Genomic DNA, 27,888 nt, shown 5'->3' with positions numbered 1-27,888 from the left:
TGTTGCATGGCCTTCCCACAGGGCTCTCGCCCACCTTGACCTCACTGAATTTTATGGATGGAATGGGAAAGGCCTGGCCAGTACATCCATTCTTGCCCCAACTGGGGCCCTTAAGTGGCCAATTAACAACCACTTAGGGGCCACTTACTGTCATTCCTCAATTTTCAGGCTGGCAGGCAGAATTCAGGGGTGGGGAGTTGCCGGGGTGGGGGGGGGGGGGGAGCAGGAGGAGAGCCTGAAAAGTCACCCTCAGGCTTCCGGCAGGAAGGGGGGGACATAATTTGCGGCATCGGGTAACCTCCATCCCCAAAATAAAGGTCTGGCCTCTGCAAGGACTTACTACCACTCTGGTCTCTCCATTACCACCCCTACCCCTCTCTGCCCACCCCACCCAACGCTTGGGCCCCCGTCTGCTTTGAGAACTCCAAACGTACCTGGGCTCCCATGACTTGGATTCTGGGGACTGCTGGCAGTTCCAGTCCTCACCACTGTAGCGACCTGCCACTGCTGGGACTAGTGAGCTATCAGGCAGTCTGACTGGCTGACAGCTCTCTGAGATGGGACTTCCTCCTCCTACGTGAGGGGCAGAAGTCTGGCCTTCAGGTCCTTAATGCTCGTTGGAACGTTAAGTGGCTGCGGGGAGCCAGTATTGGCAGTGATGTGTTTGCCAACGTCTCCTAGGATGACAGGAAGGGAAACGCTGCCCTCCGAAAAATCCTAGTCATAGTCACTTGGGCACAAGGTCCTGTCAAACTGGAGCCTGGCAAAAGAAGGGGACGATATTTTGGGGTAAAAATATCATGTAGGCTGCATTAACAGTGAGGAATTGTAAACCAGGAGGTCTTTTTTTTTTGCACTGCAACTTTCGTACAAATGAGAAAGTGTGATTGGGACTGAGGAACATTTTTACTTTGACACAGCCAATGGTTAGGATCAGGAATGTACTGCCCGAGAGTGTAAGGTGGAGGCAGCATCAATCCCGGCTTTCCGAAGAGAAATGGATAATGACCTGAAGAGCCGTGGGGAAAGCATGATGGACTGGGACTGGCTGAGCTGTTCTAGCAGAGAATCCAGATGGACTCAGTGGGCCGAATGGCCTCTTTCTGCATTCTAACCAAGGCTTTATGCCTGGTTTCAGAACTTGAGGTTTAATGAAGGTGATTGAATGCACATAGACACAACAGTGCTGAGTCATTGAAATTCTGTACTTTGGAGAGTGCGTGTGAATTCTTCAAACACACCCAGGTCAGATTTGGCACAAACCAGTTTTAGCAGTGTGCTTAACTTGCCTCAATATCTTGCTGATTTCCCAGGTCTGTGCCTTATTTTTGAAAAAAAAAGCCCAGGGATTTTATTTCATGAGGGAATTAACACATGAATCAATCGTTTAGATTGTATTTGTACTTAGTGACTGACAGTCAAAATGGGTAACTCAGTTATAAATAATCATGGGAGAGAGAATGAGAGAACAGCTGAAGTGATGTGACTCCTCAGTAAGAGTGTCACACAATATCACGATATACTTACCCGCCCAAGCACAGTTCCAGCCTTGCCTCGAATCAGTTCCAAACTGTCTGCGTTCTTCTTCTGGGGCATCAGGCTGCTCCCAGTGCTGAAACCACAAACATTTAAGTGTACATAACAGTTTCTCTTTATCCTCACCTCACCAATCCATTAAGATACACATTATTGGCCCCCCCCACACATCCAAATGGAAGTAGAATAAAGCAACCCCCAGCACTTAGGTGGATTGGCCATGCTAAATTGCTCCTTAGTGTCAGGAGGACACTAGCAGGGTGAATGCATGGGGTTGTGCGGAGAGAGCCTGGGTGGGATTGTGGTTGGTGCAGACTCGATGGGCCGAATAGCCTTCATCTGCACTGTAAGATTCTATGAACATGTCATCACCCTTTCAGAGAGTTTCAGCCCCTTTCACAATTAATCAGACGAGGGAAACGCAACTTCCTCTTGAGGTATATTTATACCAGGAAACGATTTGAGTAATCAGTTCTCCAGTGTCACTGCCACAGCTGTAGAAACTTCCCTGAAGCAGACAGATAGGGCTGTGTTCTTGCCATGGAGACAGGAATCAGGATTGTTTTCCCATCAGGAATCTGCCTCCTGTGGACAACTAATTAATGTCCCAATTTTCACATGGGTGGGTCCTTAATTGATATTGAGACAGGTTCCCCACATTTCAACCCAGAGATGCCTCGGTCCATTTGGCCACTGCCCCTTTTACTTTGTTCCTCAGTTTGTTTCATTGATTTTCAACAAAAGATGGGCCAGATGGGAGTGTGGGAGTGATTTAGACCCCCCAGGTCATCAATGAGGCTGCTGCAACCAGCCTTATCTGGCTTAGTCTTGGGTGGCACGGTGGCGCAGTGGTTAGCACTGCTGCCTCACAGCACCACGGACCCAGGTTCGATTCTCGGCTTGGATCACTGTCTGTGTGGAGTTTGCACGTTCTCCCCGTGTCTGCGTGGGTTTCCTCTGGGTGCTCCGGTTTCATCCCACAGTCTGGAAGACGTGCTGGTTAGGTGCATTGACCCGAACAGGTGCCAGAGTGTGGCGACCAGGGGAATTTCACAGTAACTTCATTATAGTGTTGATGTAAGCCTTACTTGTGACACTAATAAATAAACTTTAAACTTTGGGGGCCCTCAGGAAGAGCTCTGGCCAAAGCCAGAGAGAATTGAGATGTCTCAGTTGTAGCCAGAGGTCTGGCAGTAGGAGCAGGGCAGCCCCTCGATTATTCACTGCTGACCTGGATCTCATGTTGGAGACATTGAGGGAGGGCAGGATGGCTGGTCCTGCAAAGCACTTACTGGGTCTCTGATATTGTCTTTTTACTATCTTTGTCTGCTGTTTTTCTCCCTTTTCACTGAATAAATAACCACTTTCAGTCTAGGTATCTGGGACTCCTTTTATTCATCTCGTGACAGGAAAAGTGTGACCAGGTTGTGAAATTAGTAATGGGTTCCTTCATGGCAAGGACAAAGTCTCAAGGCAGATGTAATTCCTTCATTGGCAGGAAATGATTGGATGTTCCAGGCGATCTTCTGTGTAGCCACCTTGTCATGCAGTAGGGGCACATCTCTGTTCAGTATCATCTCATTTCATACAGTCATAGAATTTTACAGCACGAAAGAGGCCCTTCGGCCCATCGTGTCTGTGCCAGCCTTCAAGCAACTATCTATTCTAATCCCTTTTTCCAGCACTTGGTCCATAGCCATGTATGCTATGGCGTTTCAAGCACTCATCTAAATGCTTCTAAAATGGTGTGAGGATTCCCACCTCCACCACCCTTTCAGGCAGTGAGTTCCAGATTCCCACCACCCTCTGGGTGAAAAGGTTTGCCTCACATCTTCTATAAACCCCCTGCCCCTAAACTTAAATCGATGCCCCCTGGTTATTGGTCCCTCTGCTAAGGGGAAAAGTTCCTTCCTATACACCTTCTCTATGCCCCTCATAACTTTCTACACCTCAATCAGGTCCTCCCTCAGCCTTCTCTGCTCCAAGGAAAACAACCCCAGCCAATCCAGACTCTCTTTATTCCTGAAACACTCCAGCCCAGGCAACATCCTGGTGAATCTCCTCTGCACTTTCTTTAGTGCAATCACATCCTTCCTATAGTGAGGTGACCAGAACTACACACAGTCCTCCAACTGTGGCCTAATCAGTGTTTTACACAGCTCCAGCATAACCTCCCTGCTCTTATATTCAATGTAAGAGTTTTAACAACACCAGGTTAAAGTCCAACAGGTTTATTTGGTAGCAAATACCATTAGCTTTCGGAGCGCTGCTCCTTCGTCAGATGGAGTGGATAGAGATTAAATTGACCAACCCACTTCATAATTTTCAGTCCACAGACCAGAATGAAGACATTGATCAGAGAGCTGCCTGAAATCACCATGCCAAGAGTGATGCTCAGGTTTCCCCAGCCTAGAAAGGGCAGTCTAGACATTGTCCCCATCCCTGTGGAAAGTGCCGAGGTCAACCCCTTGCCCCCAGCCTGAGCCAACCCAAACCCCAGCACTCTTGGGGAATCCTCGCTCTGCAGCCTGGCAATGTCAGAGGGGCACTTGGGCATTGCACTTACCTCCTTGACCCCCCTCGGGGTCCACTGCGCCAGGTCAACACTACTTATGACCAGCACCAAAGCCCGTCCAGTGCAGATCCCACTGGGGAGGTGGGTGTATGACAGGAGGGTTTTAAATTGAGGTTCGAGCCCATTAATTACATTCCAGTTGGTCATTTGGCATAATCAACAGGCTCCGGCCCAGTCTGGGCAGGACTCTAATCGGAGCCGGTATGGCAGGTCGGTTGAATGGCTACAGGTTTGATGGCCCATCGGAAATCCTGTTTTAGCCCCGATGTTCCAGTCAGCGGGACGTCTGGATTCCCGCCACCAGCGAACGGGACTGATGAATTCCGCCCCCCCCCGCCGAGGTGTTTTCAGTTGGGAGTGTCAATGATGCAGCCAAAAGTATATGGAACATAAATGAGATTCAGGCATAAATATCGAAACTGGGACTTTAACTTGAGTCTCCTTATCAGCAACTGTAACAGTGACATTGCAATGTACCAGGGTGATTAAATGAACTAAATAAGAAAGAAATCAGTCACCTCTACCCTTTTCACTGTCACCTTCTATCTAAACTTTCTACAGTCAAACTTTGAGCAAAAATGTGTCCATTGGTGCAAAAAATGCACCTCACAGGAAGACAAACTTAAAACAAAAAGCTCAGGCAAAAAATCTTGTTGTTATCAATCATTTATCCATGAAGGAATTCCATTGAAAAGGAACTTCTACTTGAATGATAATGAAACTTCTACCTTGAATGATAAGGTCAAATACTTCCACAGCTCAGATGTACATGTCGCTATTGATGGATCTATTTTTGGGTACATGTTGCCTAGGGCTCTTCATATAAACTGTGGTTATAATTCTCCAACTGCTAACAGCGACAAGGAAAATTTACACATTTAAATTTTAATAAAATGTACACCCAACCCAAACAAATAATGCGTTGTTATTTGGAACCAGCTCCAATAGAAAGTATAACTAAGTTACTGGTTCTGGGCTCACCTGTAGGCATCAGACAGGCTTACGAATCCAAATTCCTTGGTGCTGTAAATGATTAGATCCTCAGATATCTTACTCAGGTGGATCTGACACAGGGAGCACCAGAACAGGATCTCAGCTTGAATAAACCGGAGCAAAATGTTAAGTACGTAACCTATGGCAACAAACACGACGTTTCCCTGTGCAGATAAAACACACTCGCATACATTTACCTCACAGCTGTAATTAGTTTCAAAGGCAACTGGATTAGCCACTGAAGAGGAAAGAAGAAAATTTATAGGGCTATTGGGAAAGATGAGAGACTGGCTAAATTCTCTTGCAGCGAGCCAGCTCTTGCACGATGGACCAAATGGCCTCCTTCCGTGATGTAACCATTCAATGATTCTTAGCTTCTGAGATCTTACAGAGCTCCTTCAACTCCTCTTTGGCCAAACATATACAAAATCATGTCGACTTAAGTGTAAAGTAGTGCAGATACTGGAAATCAGAGTGGAGCAGGGCAGGCAGCATCCTAACAGGGAACAGAGTTGCATCCTAGTGAGTGCTTCCAGTATTTTTTGTTCTTGACTGACAACCTAATGTACGAACGAGGAAGACTTCATTACAGGTCACAAGATAGATACAAACGATGGTCATTTGGCTATTGTAGCTTATGCATGGAGAAATGGACTGGTACAGTGGCACAGTGGCTAGCACTGCTGCCTCACAGTGCCAGGGGCCCGGGTTCAATTCCAGCCTTGGGTCACTGTCTGTGTGGAGTTTGCATGTTCTCCCCGTGTCTGCGTGGCTTTCCTCCGGGTGCTCCAGTTTCCTCCCACACTCCAAAAATATGCAGGTTAGATTGATTGTCCATGCTAGATTGCCCCTTAGTGACTAGCAGGATAAATACGTGGGGTTATGTGGATAGGCTGGGATTGCTATCAGTGCAGGTTCAATGGGCCTCCTTTTGAACTGTAGGGATTCTCTGATTCAATGAAATGACCCCAGTCCCACCATCCAACTATGCCTGAAACAATTCTGGGATTTTTGCCTCCACCATACTACCCAGAAGTTCAGTTTGCTGATTGAAAAATACTAGACGGTCATAAAGAAAAACCCATCTGGTTCATGAATGTCCTTTAAGAGAGGAAACCTGCCATCCTTACCCATGACTCAAGAAACATAACCGCACGCTTGAACATCAACGGGCTGCTGGAACAGCCTAGCAAGCCACTCAGAAGGTAGTTAGGAGTGGGGAATAAATGCTGCCCTTGCCAGTGAGATGCTCATCCCAAGCACTAATAAAAAAATACCCTTACATAATTCCTAAACTTGCCTTTCTCTAGTGTATCAAAGCCTATCTAATTATTTTCTCACCTCTTTCCTTAGCAGAACCCTCATTGTAGACAAGACACCACACGGTCTGACACTACTCTTGGGAAAAATCCTTCCCCATCCACTTTATCTCAGGCAAAAATCTTTTGATCCTACCCCATTAATAGGCAGAAATGTTAAATAGGAAGACAACTGCAAAACCATTTCTTTCAGAAGTGGCTGGTTTAAGTTTTTATTCATAAGCAACATCACAAATGTATAGACAGAGAATACTTCAATTTAGCAACTTGATTCATATCATGTTTTTATTGCAGTAAAAGGTCCTAATGCTTTCCTTGAACAAATCTTGGTACCAAATCATAAAAAAGACGCAAATAACTGAAGGTTTGGCCAAAGAGATAGGTTTTAATGGAGTAGGAGGAGTAAGCGGTGCAGATAAGTGGAGATGTTTAGAGAGACAAGTCTAGACTTCAGGGTCTAGGCAACTGAAGGCACCCCAAACAAAAGTGGAGTGGTAGAAATCAGGGATGGGCAAGAGTCCAGAATTGGAGGAGTGCAAACCTTTTGGCGTTGTGCCGGAGGGGAGGGGTGAAGCCACGGGAAGGATTCGAAAACAAGGATGAGGAATGTGAAACGTAGTCATTATCAGGCTGCAGAATTTGAGAGATTGCAGGGTCAGGTGATGCAATGTTACTCTATTTGTATTTGAATAAGGAACTATTTACTCTGTACAATCATCTACAAATTGCTTGCTTAGTGAGAGGAATTGTACCCACCAACAAAATCTCGTCCACTGGTTGCATCCATGCTGTTCAAACTAATGGCATCAAATTGCAGCTCTGAAAGTCAAACAGATCGACAATTGGTTTTATGCAGTTTAATTGCTAACGGACAATAAAACAAACTCATTGGAGGTCCTGTTGCAAGCAATTTAAATCCTGGGGAACTCAGAGGAAGATATTTATCTTAAAGAAAGCACAATGGACTGCGTCCCTTTTGAAAATAATTGTCAGCAAGCTTCCTATCATCTTTTTCTCCATTCCCTAACCATCTGGGGCAATCTACAATCGACAGCACTCAACCTTCCAGTAATTGGTTTTATTTATTAGCGTCACAAGCAGGCTTACATTAACACTGCAATGAAGTTACTGTGAAAATCCCCTAGTCGCCACACTCCGGCGCCTGTTCGGGTACACGGAGGGAGAATTTAGCATGGCCAATGCACTTAACCAGCATGTCTTTTGGACTGTGGAAGGAAACTGGAGCACCCGGAGGAAACTCACGCAGACACGGGGAGAATGTGCAGACTTTGCACAAGCAGGAACCCAAGCTGGGAATTGAACCTGGGTCCCTGTCGCTGTGAGGCAGCAGTGCTAACCACTGTGCCACCGTGATATTGCTCTTCGAAACCATTTTGACACAATTTAGTAATGCTAATGTAAAAATATGACAAGGATATATAATCTTCTCGGGTTACTGAAATAGCCAGTAACTAGTTAACACAGTCCTCATCAACTATCTAAACTTGAGCAAAGACTTTTCAAAACTTACCCTTAGAAAGGAATTCTCTGTCAATCTTAAAAGGGTTTCCAGCAATAGCACCACTAGGAGAATAAAGCAGTAAGTTTAAATGAATAGATCATGGGACATTTCTAACTGATGCAATTAATATTGAAGGACAGACTTGCCCTGTTTGCTAGCGAGAACCAGTATGTTAAATTACCACGCACACACGCACATGCACACGCACACACACATGCACACGAGAAGCATTAATGTAATGATATGAGAGATAACTTTCTTAGTCATAAAATGGCACAATTCTCTTGGCATCCCATTGCTATAACCAGCGAAGCGTTCAATTCACGTCAAATTGAAGGAGGTGCAAGTGAAATGCTACTTCACCTGAAAGGAGTATTTGGGGTCTTGTATGTTGAGGAGGGAGGAGGTATGGGGACTGGTGTCTTTGAATGCGAAGGTGTTATAGTAAGGAGATGAGGAGTTGGCAGAGACAGAGGAGTGAACCAGGGTGTCATGGAGGGAATGGTCCTTACGGAATGCTAACAGAGGGGGGAGGGGGTGAGGGGAAGATGTGCTTGGTGGTGGCATCATGTTGGAGTTGGCAGAATTGGTCTACTGTATTTACTGTCCCTAATACAGTCTCCTCTACATTGGGGAGACCCACAGGGCCATCTGTCACTTGTTCTTAAGTTTCGCTTCCACAAGAGTGTGGAATCCTGTTCTACTATTAACACACAATTACCTTTCTGCCACTATCCTCACCTCCTTTAGTCTGTAACACTACCACTAACACTCCCTGTGTCTTGTGTTCTAATCTCTGTGTCAAATCTCTGCTAGCTCCCACCTCTCCCTGACCTATTTTGCTCCACCTACTAGGCCCCCCTTTAAACAGTATAACATCCATCACATTTCTCCCTCTCTTTAACCCTGAAGACTCATATGGACTTGAAACGTTCACTCTGTTTCTCGCTCCACAGATGCTGCCAGGCCTGCGGAGATTTAAGCATTTTAAGTTTCTTTAATTATGAAGGGGAAGAGAATAACAGATTGTGCTGAGGGAATTAGATAAGGAAAGATAGAAGGAGGTTCCAGTGGAGCATAAATGATTACATTGGCAAGTTGGGCTGAATAGCCTGTATCTGTGCTGTACATTTTACAATATTCTATGTAATATTTATTATTACTTTCTATAAGGCACTGGATATACAAAGACAAATATTGCACCTTCCCAAAGGCAGGACATTGGTTCTTTTCCTAATTTCCTCCAGTCTTTCAGCATCACGAGACAAGGCAACAGCGTGGCTATAAAACAGAACAAACATCTTCTTTGACCAACTAATTAACCTTGTACAGGTCCACAGTCAACAATATAGTTAATTCACACTAATGTCTTTCAACCAAAAAAGCATAGCGAGAACATTTTTGGACTTTTAAGAGGGGTCAGTGCCCAATTAAAATAAGTTACATCTTAAGATCTTTAATATCTTCAGGCCTGCTGGAATTTTTCAAACCATTTGAAATAAACCAAAACACAATAATAAGGAACGTCTAACTGCATAAAAGCATCTTCGGACCATTCAGATTTTAATTCTTGCTATTAAATGAGTTTGATATCTTGACAAAATTTAAGAATTGCAATGTGTTGATGTCGTAGGAACAGTATGGATATTGTGTCAGGATGTCTGAAAGCACTGTTGAAGTGTGATTATCGTCATGTTCTGCAGCAGCCTACCAACAGAAAATGATATGGCAATCCATTTTTGGTGTTTGAGATACTAATACTAGCCAGCACATTTGAGGAACTTCCTGCTCTTCTTAGAATAGTGCCACTAAATGTTTTTTTATGCAAGTAGACGTGGCACAGTGGTTAGCACTGCTGCCTCGCAGTGCCAGGGACCCGGGTTTGATTCCCAGCCTGGGTCACTGTCTGTGTGGAGCTTGCACGGTCTCACCGTGTCTGCGTGGGTTTCCTCCGGGTGCTCCAGTTTCCTCCCACAGTCTGAAAGACTGATAAGGTGCATTGCCCGTGCTTAATTTTCCTTCAGGGTACCCGAACAGGTGCTGGAGTGTGGCAATTAGGGGATTTTCACAGTAACTTCATTGCAGTGTTAATGTAAGCCTATTTGTGACACTAATAAATAAACTTTAAACTTTTGAACTAGACAAGCAGAATTCGGTTCCATGTTTTGGCAAAAGATCAAGATAGAATTACTTCTATTAAAAGCATGATTATAATTGCTTCTTTGCCTAATTTATAGCTATTTTTATTATGGTAACACTGAAACAGCTTTCAAATTAGAAATAAAAACTAACTCTGATCATCCCTGAAAAATGTCCACGCATGGTTGAAGTCACTGAATTTCAACTGCTGGTTAAAATGCCCTTCGTTTAATATTCCAGTCATTTCTTTCCAAAGCTCTGAACAGATCCTATGATATTACAGTAGTCATTTGAAAATTAGAGTTAATGGCGTGAATGCATCATGATGTGGAGATGCCGGCGTTGGACTGGGGTAAACACAGTAAGAAGTTTAACAACACCAGGTTAAAGTCCAACAGGTTTATTTGGTAGCAAAAGCCACACAAGCTTTCGGAGCTCCAAGCCCCTTCTTCAGGTGAGTGCATCACCCAGTGTGTGACTGTAAAGTGGCATCTCTTGTTACCTGTGCTAACAAATATAGACATGGAGTTTGACTAACATTACCATTTACAGTGTGTCTGCAACTTTTCAGCTGCTTAATCTAACACCAAGTAAAATAGTGATCACCTCAGAATCCAATGACTCCATCGAATTGGTTGTGCTCTTTGCATATGAGTATATCCAGGAAAAAGGATATCAATCTCACTGAAGGACAAAGCAAAACAGAGAATATTTTAACAATGCAACAACCGAATCACATCTCTTGTGGAACAAACTACCAGAAATAGGAGGTGACGGCCTAGTGGTATTATCGCTAGACTATTAATCCAGAAAATCTGCTAATGCTCTGGGGACCTGGATTCGAATCCTGCCATGGCAGATGGTGGAATTTGAGTTCAATTTTTAAAATATCTGGAATTAAGAATCTACAACAATTCATTGCCGATTATTGGAAAAACCCATCTGGTTCACTAATGTCCTTTAGGGAAAGAAATCTTCCACCCTTGCCTAGTCTGGCCTACATGTGACTCCAGAGCTACAGCAATGTGGTTGATTCTCAAGTGCCTTCCAAGGGCAACTAGGGATGGGTAATAAATGCTGACCAGCCAGCGACACCCATGTCCCATGAATGAGATTTTTACAAAAAATCACAGTTCGCAATTAATACCTTGTGAAAAGGAAAGAGAGAATCCATGAGCAAGATTGTTACTCACAGACGGGTGGGCACGATGAGCTGAATGGTCTTTACTAAACCTAATTTTGTTGATAGTTGACTAGTGATTGGTTTGATGGCCCAGTTCAATAAGCAGGGTGAAGAGACGGGCGGCAGAGGATGGAAATTAAAATCAGCCAGTTATTCTACTGCATATTATTATTCACCAACTTCTCTCAGAAGTCCTGTTGAGTGAAGGCAAGATTGGACTTGGCTTTGACGCCAATGCCCCACACCCTCCCCAACATCCTCGCCCGCTGAGACTATTGCAGTGACTATCGAGTTGTTGCTGGTGCCAAAAGAGTTCTGGAATTTTCCCTCAACGTTAAGCAGAAAGGAAGGAAAGGGGAAAAAATAGTCATGATCTTCACTCCTGCTCACCAATGTAACTCCTGGAGGAAATTAGATAGAGAAGAAATTAGATATAGCTCCTGGGGCCAAAGGGATCAAAGGATTCTGGGATGGGGAGGTGGGGGTGGGAAAGGTGGGATCAGGATACTAAATTTGATGATCAGCCGTGATCATAATGAATGGTGGAGCTGGCTCAAAGGGCTGAATGAGCTACTCCTGCTTCTATTTTCTTTGTTTCTATGTAAATATGGATATGCAAAGAGGACTGGTATGGACATGACGTTTTCTGAATGGTAGCCTGCAGGCAGCTACATCTGGGCTCCAGCTGGAACGATGGTCATTTGGGAGGGGCACCAGAGAGCTGTTTACTCCTGTGGAGCAATTGCTCCAACAGGAAGCCAGCACCTACCGTACAGGAGCTTAGGGCCAAGTTAGAAAGACAGCTCTGAAAAAACAACTGATGACAGTGATTAAACTAGCTAAACTAGTGCCATACGCCACAGGGAATGCGGCGATTCAAGATGGTGGCTCACCACCACCTTCTGAAGAGCAGTAAATAAATGTTGGCTAGCCAGCGACGCCCACATCCTGCAAAATTAATTTTTTAAATATCGCATTGCGAGGGAATTAGGATCCTGCAGATAGAGCTTCAAAATGCAGGCAAAACTACCACAGGCAAGGCCCCAGGTTTGACTTGGATTGATGATATGTGCCCCACTGAAATCAGAGATTCTGCCTCAACTGACATTAGGTCATGTGAACAACATAATGCAAAATAAATTGCAATCATCTGTGAATTGATTTGAAAAATCTTTACACGCTGTCAAAAACCACGAAATACAGAATATAGAACTTACGCGGCAGCCCTTTCAACCATCGTTTTTATTAACTGCTGCAAGTGACCCATCAGAACGGGGATTTCATCTTGCAGCCACAGCCTCATATCAGTTACCACCTACAAAAGAGTTCATTGTGTACAGTTATGAATTGCTTATGGTGGACTGGCAGTAGGGTACCCTATCCAATGGCACAAACGCGCACACAACCAGCTGTTGAAAACAGTGAACAAATGTGAGTCTTCAAGACACAGTGCGCTTTGCTGCAAAAACAACAGATGCCAATCTTTTCAAAAAGGACCTTTGATCCCTATCAAAAGGCAACGTTTTCTGGACTGAAAGCTCACTGACAAACATATAAAACATGTGAGCAGTATCTTGTGACAATCCTCATGATCTGAATGGGGAATCATTGACTGATCTGCCAGTTGGGCTCACTGACCATGAGTTTGCTGGGGATTGGTAATTAGTCAATCAGGTGGAGCTCGTATACCAAGCCCTGTGTAAAGCAAGACCCCGAGAGGGTCCATGAACCTTTTAGTCCCAGTTGGGACCTGCTGCATTCACCACAGGCTTGTGGTTATTGCTTATTTTCATTTTGTGCAATAAAAGCACGGTTCCTTCGCAGCTGACTCCTGGAGTTATATATATATATATATATATATATATATATATATATACACACACGTTAACACGGTAACTCTGCATCCCATTTAAGTATTAACGAAAGCTTGCACTCATCAATTCATCTTAATGTGATCAAAGCAGAAACCGTTCTTGGACCTTTCTTTCAATAAGTGAAATAATGAAGACTCAGCTACACAGAACAAGATGGCCTCCCATTGTAAACCATGGCTCTTGCTGAGTTAAATGCCTTTAGTTATGGTGCCATATTTCACTTCAGCTTCCTTGGGCTAGGGGAGCAAAGATCAAGTCACCTAGGATTTCCAAGCAATGACGTTAGGCTAAACCTTCACAATTCTCAGGTTAGATCCGAACTCGGATTACTGTGATCTATTCCAGCCACCACAATTTTAAGAAGGCGTTTGAGGCCTTGGTGAGGACATTATCCAGAATGATTCATGGGATGAGAGAGCAGATAGTGCGAGGCATTGAAGGAGAACTATCCCAATGGCTCTAGAGTAGAGGTTGAGGGGAGATTGAGGGGCGGCACGGTAGAACGGTGGTTAGCACTGCTGCTTCACAGCTCCAGGGACCTGGGTTCGATTCCCGGCTTGGGTCACTGTCTGTGTGGAGTTTGCACATTCTCCTCGTGTCTGCATGGGTTTCCTCCCACAGTCCAAAGATGTGCGGGTTAGGTTGATTGGCCATGCTAAAAAAAAATTAGTGTCCTGAGATGCGTAGGTTAGAGGGATTAGTGGGTAAATCTGTAGGGATATGGGGGTAGGGCCTGGTTGGGATTGTGGTCGGTGCAGACTCGATGGGCCGAATGGCCTCTTTCTGTACTGTAGGGTTTCTATGATTTAATGAGGAAGTTCAAAATCGTGAAAGACTCCAAAGATGTGCAGGTTAGGTGGATTGGCCATGATAAATTGCCCCTTAGTTTCAGGGGGTTAACAGGGTAAATAGGTGGGGTTAAGGTGATAGGGCCTGGGTGGGATTGTTGTTGGTGCAGGCTCGATGGGCCGAATGGCCTCCTTCTGTGCTGCAGGGGTTCTATGAAATAGAGCAAATAAGGATGAACAATTTTCTATCGGTGGGTGGGTCAGTAATCATAGATTAAAAATATTGGTAACAGAACTAGGGGGGAGGAAGAGGGAAAATGAGAAATTTTTAAAAACTAAAAACCCAGCAAATCTTCATAATCCTGGTGTGATGTTACGATTCCAATGTGTATAAAATTTACCTGATCATTCCTGCTTCGACCAGTATGCAATTTTCCTGCTGCTTCTCCAATCAGCTCCTGAAGTAAAAATTACACAAAAGGTATTCATAAGAACACTCCTCAAAGTGGTTAATCAACTTTGCTAACTTTACACATACAAATTTAAATAATGGCACTGGAAATCTGCCAATTTGTACAATCCCAACTATGGTCCAGATTTTGTTCCACGTCAGGCTACCAGCACTTAACATCAATACAGGGCAAGTCTGACATTAACATCTTCCATCTGCACAGGAGCAGTTAACCCTGAAAACCCACAAGCTGCTGTTAGAGATACCATGCTCTTTCACATAATGCGCCATTATGGGGTGGTATGGTGGCACAGTGGTTAGTGCTGCTGCCTCACAGCGCCAGGGACCTGGGTTTGATTCCCGGCTTGGGTGACTGTCTGTGCGAAGTCTGCACGTTCTCCCCATGTCTGCATGGGTTTCCTCCGGGCACTCCAATTTCTTCCCACAGTCTGAAAGACGTGCTAGTTAGGTGCATTGACCTGAACAGGCGCCAGAGTGTGGCGACTAGGGGAATTTCACAGTAACTTCATTGCAATGTTAATGTAAGCCTTACTTGTGACTAATAAATAAACTTTAAACATTGTAGACTTGACCAGTAGACTCTGCATTAACTGATGGCAACATGGACTGAAAAAACTTAGGGTTGTTGCATTCAGGAGTGAGTTAGTTTTTTACAGCATTATCAATGATAATCACTGCTGAAAGATCACTGTGACGCTGAAAAATGTATTATACAAGTGACGAATCACATTCTTTCAGAAGGCATTTGATGCTGAAGATTTAGAAAAATATATATATTCATAGGGTGGAAGTTTACCGGCATATCCGCCCGAGGTTTGTACGATCCCGCCCGAGGCCGGCTGAAAATGCCGTTCTCCGAGCCTCGCCCGCCCCCGGAATTGGGGCGGGCGTGCTGGTAAAATTCCGGCCATACTCTCTCTCATCTTTCTCCCTTAATATAATCCATCTTGATCACGGATGTCCTTGAGGGAAGGAAATCTGCCGTTGTCACCCAGTCAAACCTACATGTGACTCCAGGCACACAGCAATGTGGTTGAATTTTAAATGTCTTCTGAAATTGCCCAGCAAGCCACTCAGTTGGACTGCAGTGATTCAAGATAATGATTCACGACCAACTTCTCAAGGACAATTGGGGATGGGCAATAAATACATACTTTACCAGTGACTCACATTCCATGAAATAATACATATTTCTTAAAAATATTTCCCAATCTTTATTTTGCTACATGTACATCAATTAAATAGCATTTGTATTTGTTGTTTATACTTCCTGGTTTGAACTCGGCGTGTCTCAATAAGGATCCTTCAATCTGTTTAGCTGAAGAACTTGCTATGCCTGCCACAACCTCCCTGTAGGAGGTGCCACACTGAAATAGACACCACATTAGAGGATATATCCACTGTGAGGCCCCCCTGAAAACTCTGGGCAACTGTTAGCGAGATGGCCAGAGAGTGTTGCTCCTTCGTCATTGAGAGCAAATTGTGTGTCTATATCATTACAAAGACACCAGTAGATCTTCCCTGATGTTGCCCGTAGTGAGTCAATTGTCCAATAAAAAGGGTGTTATCAACAAAAAGTGACTGGGAAGTACTAAGTTCATGCTACATCCAAGCCTTCCCTTTTTAGTATATCGATTTCAAATACATAAAAATCAATAGACAACAGAGTCATCAAAACATACAAAGTTAGCAACAGGAATAGCCAATCTGGCCCCTCCATTTGATCTTGGCCAACCTTCTATCTTAACTTCACTTTCCCACACTTTCAATTCCCTTTGTATTCAAAACCTATTGACCTCTCTCCTGAGGATGCTCCATGTCTGAACATCCACAGCTCTTGAAATAAAGAGTTCCATGTTTTCACAATCCGTCGAGTGAAGAAACTTCTCTTCATCTCAGTTCTAAATGACCGACCCCTTCATTTGAAACTGTGACCGCCCCCACCCCCCACCCATCTTCCTAGTTCTAGGCTCCCCATCCAGAGAGGCTATCATCCTATAATCAACCTGTCAATGTCCTTTTAAAAAGATTCTATGCTTCTATCAATAATGGAAAATGGCAATGCTCAGTAATTTTACTTCCTCTAGGTATGGCAATGGGATTGTTCAAAAATGATGGGCTTTCTTCTTCCTTTTTCCTGGGGAACTTGGCATTGCACAGTTTTGGGGAGCGGATGGTAGAACAGACACTCAATAAGTCAGGTCTTTGCCTCTTTCATGCTGCTCTGGAACTGGGAGGATTTTCCCCAAGATGTGAAACTATGGAAGGAATTTTCCTACCACGCGAATCATAGCGGGCAGGGGACAATGCCCATGCAAAGGTCCGTTAACCTCGGGAAGGATTTTTCAGTTTTAGGGCAAGTACGGCCGGAAAATCCCGCCCTATGGCTATAGCATGCACAGACCTAACATAGCAATTTTACTGAAGTGAGAGAGATTCCCAGCAAACCTGCTCAATTTATTTTTTGGAATCTGTTCCCAGCGTGGCCTATGCGGAGCAGGGATGCTAACGAAAACCCAGTGCTAAGCCCATGAATCCTCACTGACTCAAGTACCTGCAGAAGCCTCTTCTTCACTGTCGCCGGGTCAAAATCCTGGAACTCCCTCCCCAACACCACAGTGGGTGGCGTATCAGCACCTCAGGGACTGCAGAGGTTCAAGGAGGTAGCTCACTACTGCCTTCTGAAGGGCAACTAGGGATGGGCAATAAATGCTGGTCTAGCCAGTGACACCGACATCCCGTCAATGAATTTTTAAAAAGCCTTGAAGACTTGAGAGTTTTTAATTCTCTTCCTGATCTCAAAATATCACTTTAGCACCAAGAGCGTTCTGGTCACTGATCTTAATCAGTCGTCAAAAGATCCCAATATTGACAATCCAAGCCTGAGGCAGTGTTCCAACTTTCTTCCATTTACTTAGGCTTATATGGGCCTGTGCCTGGACTTGCATTGGATCATGCAAGAAGCCCAAGGGAGGCAAAATGGTGAGCAATTGCTTACTGAACTGGGAAACCACTGAGGAGAAGTTACCCAATTACAGGAAAACCTGTTATTCTTGCACATGTCCTGCAGCAACTTCTCAGCTAAAAAAAATACACAAATTTCTCAAAATTATTGCGTGCACATCAATCCTATTTGGCACAGACTTCTCCACATACTATTTCCCCTTCTTTCCTTCCCAGTTTCCAAATCAAGAGGGGGTAAGAGACAAATGAGGCTGTTTAAAAATAAGGGTTTATGCATTTAAAACAGAGCAGAGGAGAATTTTTTCTCCCTCAGAGGGCAGCGAGCCCTTGGAACCCTCTTCCTCAAAAGGCAGTGGAAGCAGTGTCTTTGAACACTTTTAAGGTGGAAGTAGATTGAGATTATCAGGTGTCGGCTACAATCAGATCAACCATGATTTTACTGAATGGTGAAGCAGGCTCAAGAGACTGAGTGGCCTACTCCCTGCTCCTAATTTTTTTTTTCTATTCATGGGACATGGGCGTTGCTGGCTGCCCTTGAGAAGGTGGTGATGAGCTGCCTTCTTGAATCACTGCAGTCTGTGGGTTGACCCACAATGCCATCAGGGAGGGAATTCCGGGATTTTGACCCAGCGACTGCAAAGGAACAACAATATATTTCCAAGTCAGGACGGTGAGTGGTTTGGAGGGGAACTTGCAGGTGGTGGTGTTCCCATTTATCTGCTGCCCTTGTCCTTCCAGATGGAAGTGGTCATGGGTTTGGAAGGTGCTGTCTAAGGATCATTAGTGAATTGCTGCAATGGATCTTGTGGATAGTACACACTGCTGCTACTGAGCGGAGGTGGTGGAGGGATTGAATGTTTGTAGATGTGGTGCCAATCACATATGTTCATAAGAGGCAAGAAGGTGGAAATCAGCCAGACATTTGGTACTGATTATCTCAAGTCTCCATGATCGATGAGGCCGAAAACATTTAAAAAGTAATTCAAAGTTCCAGTTAACAGCTGAAAAAAACTACATAGTAAGATTTCATATTTATTGTGTTGATGTGGTTTTTTTAAAAAAAAAATATTTTTAACACTTTTTGGATTTTTGTAATACACCTATAAATGATACGGAAAAGATTAACATTGGTTCAATGGAGGAGACTCATTTGAAAACACCAGTGGAAAGACTTTGCACCTTCTTTTCAGTAAAACAATCTAAATCTTCCCTTAATCTCTAACAATCAAACTACTCTGGCTTACTGTAACAAATAATTAAAAAACACTATTGACTAAACTCAACTTTCTTTTTGTGAGCAAATTATACCTTAAACTATAGGAAGGAAAGTTTCTCTTTATATCTATCACATATTACACTCTTCACAGAGTTACATTCCTTAGAGAAAACAGTTCACAGTTATGTCCAGCTTCTATTAGGTACCAATAGATCCCATATCCTCTGTTTTTGGAAAGTTCATTAAATGCATCACCAGCATTAAAGCCATTTGTAATTATTCTTATTCACTCAGGGCATGCTAGGACCAATCTCCCAGAACGTGTCGAAGTCTACAGGATATGTCTCTTGAACTAGAGACTGTCTCTCTCCAGTGGGAAAATCCCACCCCGCAGGGTAGGTAGAAATGCTAATTAGCAATTCTTAATCCCAACTCCCTTTCATCTTCGAAGTAAACAGACAATTTACAGCATAGCTGTTTACAATTCAATAACAACAACTTTCTGGGACTTTGAGACACTCGGGTGGGATTTTCTGGCCACATTCGCTCCAAGATCGGAAAATCTCGGCCGAGCTCAATGCACCTTTTCATGGTCTGTGTCCCGCCCGCTACAATTCCCGTGGCGGGCAGGACAGGAAAATTTTACCCTCGAAGTCTACTCATTGCAAACCCAGTGACTGCTGCCATTGCTGTCCTGCAGAAGTACCTCACACTTTCTTCTCAGTAAACAGAAATCGGATTGTAAACAGCTATGCTGTAAACTGTCTGTTTACTTCGAAGATGAAAGGGAGTTGGGATTAAGGATTGCTAATTAGCATTTCTACCTAACCTGCGGGGTGGGATTTTCCCACTGGAGAGAGACAGTCTCTAGTTCAAGCCCCCCTTTGATCTCAAACAATCAAACCACCCAAGCTTCCTGTCAGGCAGGTGCCAGAACAGGTCACATGACCCCTTTTATTTAGCCTAAAGACGGAGTAACGAAAATAATATTATAACCCTCTAATTGTAATGACTGCAGCTTTAATGAACAAATGTTCAGTTATCACATCCCTGCTTCCTGGAATCCCCAAATTTCTCAATTTTTCTACATGTCCTTCAATTATTAATATTTTCATCAAAAATGGAATTCTTCAACCAAGTCTATTGATTTCTGTCTTGAACCTGTTCATTGATTGAGCCTCCATAGCCCTTTGGGGCAGAGAATTCCAAAGATTTCCCACCCTCTGAGTGAAAACATTTCTCCTCAACTCAGTCTTAAATGGCCTGCCCCGTATTGTGAGGTTATCTCACCAGCCAGGGAAAACATCTCATCGAACATCCACCCTGTCACACCCTGTAAGAAGTTTGTAAGTTGCAACGAAACACATTTCAATTTTGCTAATCAATAAAAAAGTCAATTTAGCATTCCGAAAGAATTCATGACAAGAGGCCACCTTGGGGACTTAAAAAAGGGCGACACGGTGGAACGGTGGTTAGTACTGCTGCCTCACAGCACCAGGGATCCGGGTTCGATTCCCGGCTTGGGTCACTGTCTGTGTGGAGTTTGCACATTCTTCCCCGTGTCTGCGTGGGTTTCCTCCGGGTGCTCCGGTTTCCTCCCACAGTCCAAAGATGTGCGGGTTAGGTGCATTGGCCATGCTAAATTGACCCTAGTGTCAGGGGGATTAGCAGAATAAATATGTGGGATTACGGGGATAGGGCTGGTTGGGATTCTGGTCACTGCAGACTCGATGGGCCGAATGGCCTCCTTCTGAACTGCAGGGATCCTATGAAAAAGGGTTAGAATGAGTAAGTGAAGGTCATCAGGATTTATTTCCTAACTAAAACACAGGCTGAGCATGAGCTACGTTACCCACCACCAACTATTCTTAAAATAATTAATGATGGCTGTACTTGGTGATAGATTTGTTGTCCTATGTCGCAACTAAAATGCCAATCAATAGCTTGACATTGAGACTGTCCCTGATGCGTCAGATCTAATGTTCCCATGTTCTCTTATTTCTTGCTGGTCACAAGAGCTTTGAAAAATAAGATGAATTTACGTCAAACCACATGTTCAGTTGATAAGATGGTTACTTTCCAAAAAGATTGTCACTAATACAATAATGAAGAATTGCAATGGATCTTGAACCAGATAGAATCTGGACATCAGTGAAATCCAGGTTATAAATTCAAGGTTATTTCCAAACCTACATCTGGATGTTCCAGAGTTTATCCATCTACTGTATTATTCTTGAAAAGGATCCTTGAGTTTTCAGAAACATATGTTGGATGGCCACCCTTACCTTCAGTCTTCGTTCATGGGCAGTGTGAATGTCTTCATCTCCTTCTCTAATCTGGAAAGTGCCATTTGTCCATTCTTCCGAAATCTAACAGTTTGAAATCAAAATTTTTTTTTTAAAGCACTGAATCGCACAGCTCCTGAGACACCATTTGCATTAAAAAACCCAATTCCATTGCCTCCAGTAAAAATCAGGAGAGCAGCTTTCGAAACATTAGTGTTTGGTTTGTGAGAAGATGAGTGTTGCAATTCAAGTTTTGCAACATGTGCACTTAACAGACTGACACAGTGCAAACTGCAACTGCTATCCACAGCAGAGAAAGTTAAGGGAAGATTTTATTGTGATACTTGGAACAATGAAGGGTTCTGATTGAGTAAATAAGAAACTGTTTCCTTCTGCAACAGGGGGAATCAGAGGACAAATTTTAAATCATTGGCAAGACCACAACAGCGATAAGGAAACATTTTCTTTTAAAATACAATTGTTACAATTTGGAATGCCCTAAGTGCAAGGGTAGAGGAGGAAGATTCGATAGTAACCTTCATAAAAAAATTCAACATTTACAGTTAAAAAATAATCCGACCGACAGGGGAAAGAGAAGGGGAGTGCGACTAATTGGATAGCTCTGTCATAGTGCTAGCACTGTCCTGGTGGGCTGAATGCCCTCCTATGATTTATCATTCTATGATTTTATACTGACTCACATTACAATGATGTGGAGATGCCGGCGTTGGACTGGGGTAAGCACAGTAAGAAGTCTCACAACACCAGGTTAAAGTCCAACAGGTTTATTTGGTAGCAAATACCATAAGCTTTCGGAGCTTGCTGCTCCTTCGTCAGATGGAGTGGTCTCTGTTCTCCAACAGTGCACAGACACAGAAATCAAGTTACAGAATACTAATTAGAATGCAAATCTCTACAGCCAGCCAGGTCTTAAAAAGGTACAGATAATGTGGTTGGAGGGAACATTAAACACAGGTTAAAGAGATGTGTATTGTCTCCAGACAGAACAGCTGGTGAGATTATGCAAGACCAGGGGCGAGCTGTGGGGGTTACTGATAATGTGACATAAATCCAACATCCCGGTTTAGGCCGTCCTCATGTGTGCGGAACTTGGCTATCAGTTTCTGCTCAGCGACTCTGTGCTGTCGTGTGTCGTGAAGGCCGCCTTGGAGAACGCTTACCTGAAGATCCAAGGCTGAATGCCCGTGACTGCTGAAGTGCTCCCCCACAGGAAGAGAACAGTCTTGCCTGGTGATTGTCGAGCGGTGTTCATTCATCCGTTGTCGTAGCGTCTGCATGGTTTCCCCAATGTACCATGCCTCGGGACATCCTTTCCTGCAGCGTATCAGGTAGACAACGTTGGCCGAGTTGCAAGAGTATGTACCGTGTACCTGGTAGATGGTGTTCTCACGTGAGATGATGGCATCCGTGTCGATGATCCGGCACGTCTTGCAGAGGTTGCTGTGGCAGGGTTGTGTGGTGTCATGGTCACTGTTCTCCTGAAGGCTGGGTAGTTTGCTGCGGACAATGGTCTGTTTGAGGTTGCGTGGTTGTTTGAAGACAAGAAGTGGGGGTGTGGGGATGGCCTTGGCGAGATGTTCGTCTTCATCAATGACATGTTGAAGGCTCCGGAGGAGATGCCGTAGCTTCTCCGCTCCGGGGAAGTACTGGACGACGAAGGGTACTCTGTCCACCGTGTCCCGTGTTTGTCTTCTGAGGAGGTCGGTGCGGTTTTTCGCTGTGGCGCGTCGGAACTGTTGATCGATGAGTCGAGCGCCATATCCTGTTCTTATGAGGTCCTCATAAGAACAGGATATGGCGCTCGACTCATCGATCAACAGTTCCGAAGCGCCACAGCGAAAAACCGCACCGACCTCCTCAGAAGACAAACACGGGACACGGTGGACAGAGTACCCTTCGTCGTCCAGTACTTCCCCGGAGCGGAGAAGCTACGGCATCTCCTCCGGAGCCTTCAACATGTCATTGATGAAGACGAACATCTCGCCAAGGCCATCCCCACACCCCCACTTCTTGCCTTCAAACAACCACGCAACCTCAAACAGACCATTGTCCGCAGCAAACTACCCAGCCTTCAGGAGAACAGTGACCATGACACCACACAACCCTGCCACAGTAACCTCTGCAAGACGTGCCGGATCATCGACACGGATGCCATCATCTCACGTGAGAACACCATCTACCAGGTACACGGTACATACTCTTGCAACTCGGCCAACGTTGTCTACCTGATACGCTGCAGGAAAGGATGTCCCGAGGCATGGTACATTGGGGAAACCATGCAGACGCTACGACAACGGATGAATGAACACCGCTCGACAATCACCAGGCAAGACTGTTCTCTTCCTGTGGGGGAGCACTTCAGCAGTCACGGGCATTCAGCCTTGGATCTTCAGGCAAGCGTTCTCCAAGGCGGCCTTCACGACACACGACAGCACAGAGTCGCTGAGCAGAAACTGATAGCCAAGTTCCGCACACATGAGGACGGCCTAAACCGGGATGTTGGATTTATGTCACATTATCAGTAACCCCCACAGCTCGCCCCTGGTCTTGCATAATCTCACCAGCTGTTCTGTCTGGAGACAATACACATCTCTTTAACCTGTGTTTAATGTTCCCTCCAACCACATTATCTATACCTTTTAAGACCTGGCTGGCTGTAGAGATTTGCATTCTAATTAGTATTCTGTAACTTGATTTCTGTGTCTGTGCACTGTTGGAGAACAGAGACCACTCCATCTGACGAAGGAGCAGCAAGCTCCGAAAGCTTATGGTATTTGCTACCAAATAAACCTGTTGGACTTTAACCTGGTGTTGTGAGACTTCTTACTCACATTACAATGTCAGATTGACACCTAACCGATCAGCCAAAATTCATCCTGTAACTTCAATATGCACGCAACACTAAGATTAATAAAGAAAACATTGACAAATGCAAAACAAGACATGTTAAAACACAAGGGAATATGGCAAGACAGGATGGCATTTATTTTAATGCAAGGAGTCTTAGGGGTAAGACCAATGAACTGAGGGCATTGATTAACTCATGCGAGTATGATATTAATTGGGATAGCCAGAGTGTAAAAGGCTTAGAGGGGATGGAATGCTTTAGGGAATGAAGTGGTAGAGATGTCAGTGGGGAGCATTTTGGTGATAGTGATCATAACTCAGTAAGAATTAAGATAGTTAAGGACAAAGATGGACCAGAAATTAAGATTCTGAACTGGGGGAGGCCGATTTTAATAGGATAAGACAAGATCTGACCAAAGTGGACTGAGAGCAATTACTGTAGGAAAATCCACATCAGAGTAGCGAAAGTCATTCAAAAAGGAAATTGAGAGAATACAAGACCATCAGAATTGGATAAGGAAATAAAGGAAGGCTTATGGCAAATATGGGATGGATGCCCTAGAGGAATATAGAAAGTAGAAGGAGGGGCATTTTGTAAATCAGGAAAGCAAAGAGGGGACATAAAAAAACACTCTCAGGGAAAATAAAGGAGAATCCCAAGGTATTTTGTAACTATATTAAGGCAAGAGGGTAAGCAGGGAAAGAGATGAGCCCATTAGAGGCTAAAGTGACAATCTGTGTGTGGAGCTATAAGATGTAGATGAGGCATTAAATGAATACCTTGCACCTGTGTTCATTATGGAGTAGGACCAGATATGCATAGAAGGCAGGGAGGGGAGGCTGGGTATAATTGAGCAGGTGAGGTTCCAGGGGACTGGAGGACAACTAATATGCTACCATTATTCAAGAAGGGAAGTAGGGGAAAAAAACAGGTAATTATAGGCCAGTGAGTCTAACATCAATGGTAGGGAAATTATTGGAAAAAACTCTTGAGGGACAGAATTAATTCCACTTGGAGAGGCAAGGATTAATCAAGGACAGTCAGCATGGCTGTGTTGAGGAGAGATCATGTCTAACAAATTTGAGGAGGTGGCTAGTTTTGTAGATGAGGGCAATGCAGTTGATGTAATCTACATGGACTTCGGTGAAGCTTTTGATAAGGTCCCTCGTGACAAACTGATCAAGAAGGTAAAAGCCCATGGGATCAAGGGCAATTTGGCAAATTGGATCCAAAATTGGCTTAGTGGCAGGTCGACGGTTGTTTTGTAACTAGAAGCCTGTGTCCAGTGGTGTGCCGCAGAGATCAGTGCTGGGTCCCTTGCTGTTTGTAGTGTACATTAATGATCTAGAAAGGAACGTGGGAGGTATGATCAGTAAATCTGCAGATTATATAAAAATTGGTGTTGTGGCAAATAGCATGGAGGAAAGCCTCAGATTCCAAGGCGCTATAGATAGGCTGATCAGGTGGCCAGAACAGTGGTGAATGGAATTTAACCCTGAAAAGTGTGAGGTGATGCATTTGGGAGGACTAACAAGACAAGGGAATGCACAATGCTAGGAAGTACAGAGAGCCAGAAGGACCTTGGGGTGCTTGCCCATATGCCCCTGAAGGTAGGAGGACAGGTAGATAAGGTGGTTAAAAAGGCATTTGGGATATGTGCCTTTATTAGCTGAGACAAAGAACATAAGAACATAAGAAATAGGAGCAGGAGTAGGCCATCTAGCCCCTCGAGCCTGCCCCGCCATTCAATAAGATCATGGCTGATCTATAAGGGCAGAGAGATTATGATGGAGCAATATAAAATACTTGTAAGGCTACAACTTGGATACTGTGTGCAGGTCCGGTCACCACACTATAGGAAGGATGTGATTGCACTTGGAGGGGTGCAGAGGAGATTCACCAGGATGTTGCCTGGGCTGGAGCATTTCAGCTATGAAGAAAGGCTGGTTAGGTTGGGGTTATTCTCCTTAGAGCAGAGGAGGCTATGGAGGGATCTGATTGAGGTGTACAAAATTATGAGGGACATAGATAGGGTAGATAGGAAGAAACTTTTCCCTCGGTAGAGGGGTCAATAACCAGGGGGCATAGATTGAAGGCAAGGAGCAAGAGATTTAGAGGGGATTTGAGGAAAAACCTTTTCATCAGATGAGGTGGGAATCTGGAACCCACTGGCTGAAAAGATGGTAGATACGGGAACCCTCACAATATTGAAACGTCATGGCATGCAAGGTTACGGACCAAGTGCTGGAAAATGGGATTAGAATAGATAGGTGCTTGTTGGCTGGTGCAGGCATATTGGGCCGAAGGCTGTAAAACTCTGTGACTCTATTTTTCTGTCCATTGAAATAAACATGAGGAATAACTAATGGCTGTCAAACACACAGTAAGAAGTCTCACAACACCAGGTTAAAGTCCAACAGGTTTATTTGGTAGCAAATATTTGGTATTTATTTGGTATTTGCTACCAAATAAACCTGTTGGGCTTTAACCTGGTGTTGTGAGACTTCTTACTGTGTTCACCCCAGTCCAACGCCGGCATTTTCACATCATGTCAAACACACAACCAGAAAACTCACGCCTACAAATTGCATCTGAACTCAAAAATTATATTCTGTTTAACTCAATCCTTGGGACACTTCAGTGACTGACTGACGTACAGATTAAAGTTGCATTCAGGACAGGAAACCTCATTACTTTGATAGTTGAGCATTAAGCCAGTTCATTATAAAATTTCTTACCTTGTTCATTCCATTAAGAATTTGATCCAATTCAGTTTTTGTTAAAAGTCCAGCTTTCTCCAAAGCTTTGGCATAGGCCTTGCTTCCTCTAATATCTGCAGCCCACATTCGTTTATCGCAAACTATAGAGGAATTAAACTTCTCCATAATTGGATCAACGCTTCCTACAAATCTTCCACCCCATAATTTAGCACCCTAGGGGACATGAAATCATTGGCATTTATTATCAAGTCTGGCTTGCAAAATGTTCAAAATGGCCTGAGCTTGGAAAACACAAAATACACACTCATCATCTCTATCCTTCTTGAAGCATGAATGATCATGTGACATATTAAAAATATAGCCCATTGAATTGTCCTAAAATGCTCATTCTAAAGGTGAATTTCTAAATCTCCTGGTTACACTCAGTAACCTGGTTAACTCTTTAGAAACACACTGAGTTTAATGTTTAAACCAGGATGGGGGTAGGCAGCCACGCAATCCTGTGATGCCAGCTTCACCCTGGGGCATTTTTCTAGAAGTGGGGTGGGGGGAAGGGGCAGGGCTATCCATATACAAACAGACGGTAGCCAACTCAATCAATTAAAGGCCTATCGTCGGAGATCAACTTTGCAGTCAGCCTCCGAGGTAACCAGAGGTGGTAGGGAACGGGGCAGCTAGCTGGAAGTGACATCCCAGTAGCAGTTTGGGATGGAGCAGGATTATGTGGGAACAGGCATCACTCCAGGCCTACATTGAGGCCCTCTCGCCCTCTTCCCTGCCTGCCTGGTTTCAGCTGCCCTCTGGAAGGGTACAACCCATCTCATGGCCAGGATGCTGATTCTGATTTCCAGTTCAACTGTAAAAAATTTGGAGGAAGCCAGCTCCATCTTATGACATCCTCTCCCTCACTTCGCTTCAAAGGTGCTGGAATGTGTCCAATTGTCCCTCTGGCTTCGAGAACTCTCCCACCATCCCTAATTGGGCAGCTAGCTTGCCCTCTGGCTTATTCATTGGGTGGGTCAGGGAAAAACACCTGAGAGACTGTTCCTGGCATTGTGGGCGGAATTTTCCTGTTCCGCCCGCCATGGGAATCGTAATGCAAAGGTCGTTGACCTCGTGAGGGAATTTCCAGCCTTGGGGTGAGCGCGGCCGGAAAATCCCACCCTGTGCATGTTTCTGAGCCCCATTTCGGTCTGACAGTAAGGTCCTGAAGCCCACAAGGAAAAAGCTGCCCCTGACTTCAGCCGGAAAGAACAAGATGTGTGGAAAAGTTGCAGACACGTTACATTGGGAATTCACACAGTGAGTTGGGAGTAAAATTTCTCAACACTTTTGCTTCATGTTGTGATTTCCTTTTCTTTCCCCAAGGAGTACCCCTTTAAGGGGCCGCCCCTTTAATTTGTCCCTCAGTTTATTTGATTTAGCTTAATTGG

The 27,888-nt window shown here is 44.4% G+C and overlaps 1 protein-coding gene across 6 annotated transcripts in view; it reads right to left on the bottom strand.

The window, feature by feature from the left end:
* asl (argininosuccinate lyase) overlaps positions 1-27,888 on the bottom strand; it is a 109,977-nt gene that overhangs the window by 12,228 nt on the left and 69,861 nt on the right. For 5 of the 6 annotated variants that reach the window (XM_078224977.1, XM_078224979.1, XM_078224976.1 and 2 more), the window contains 10 exons: positions 26,474-26,668; positions 20,867-20,950; positions 14,331-14,387; positions 12,485-12,582; positions 10,691-10,768; positions 9,149-9,226; positions 7,955-8,007; positions 7,180-7,242; positions 5,093-5,207; positions 1,528-1,612 (listed from right to left, as the gene is read on the bottom strand). In XM_078224977.1, the coding sequence (XP_078081103.1) occupies positions 1,528-1,612; positions 5,093-5,207; positions 7,180-7,242; positions 7,955-8,007; positions 9,149-9,226; positions 10,691-10,768; positions 12,485-12,582; positions 14,331-14,387; positions 20,867-20,950; positions 26,474-26,668 (906 nt within the window). The remainder of the gene's footprint in view (positions 1-1,527; positions 1,613-5,092; positions 5,208-7,179; positions 7,243-7,954; positions 8,008-9,148; positions 9,227-10,690; positions 10,769-12,484; positions 12,583-14,330; positions 14,388-20,866; positions 20,951-26,473; positions 26,669-27,888) is intronic. The other variant, XM_078224981.1, reaches the window with a different exon arrangement.

The sequence above is a fragment of the Mustelus asterias genome, chromosome 12, assembly GCF_964213995.1.
Source record: "Mustelus asterias chromosome 12, sMusAst1.hap1.1, whole genome shotgun sequence".
Classification (NCBI taxonomy): domain Eukaryota; kingdom Metazoa; phylum Chordata; class Chondrichthyes; order Carcharhiniformes; family Triakidae; genus Mustelus; species Mustelus asterias.
The sequence above is the reverse complement of the archived record's forward strand: the minus strand, read 5'-3'. Positions and strand labels throughout refer to the sequence as shown.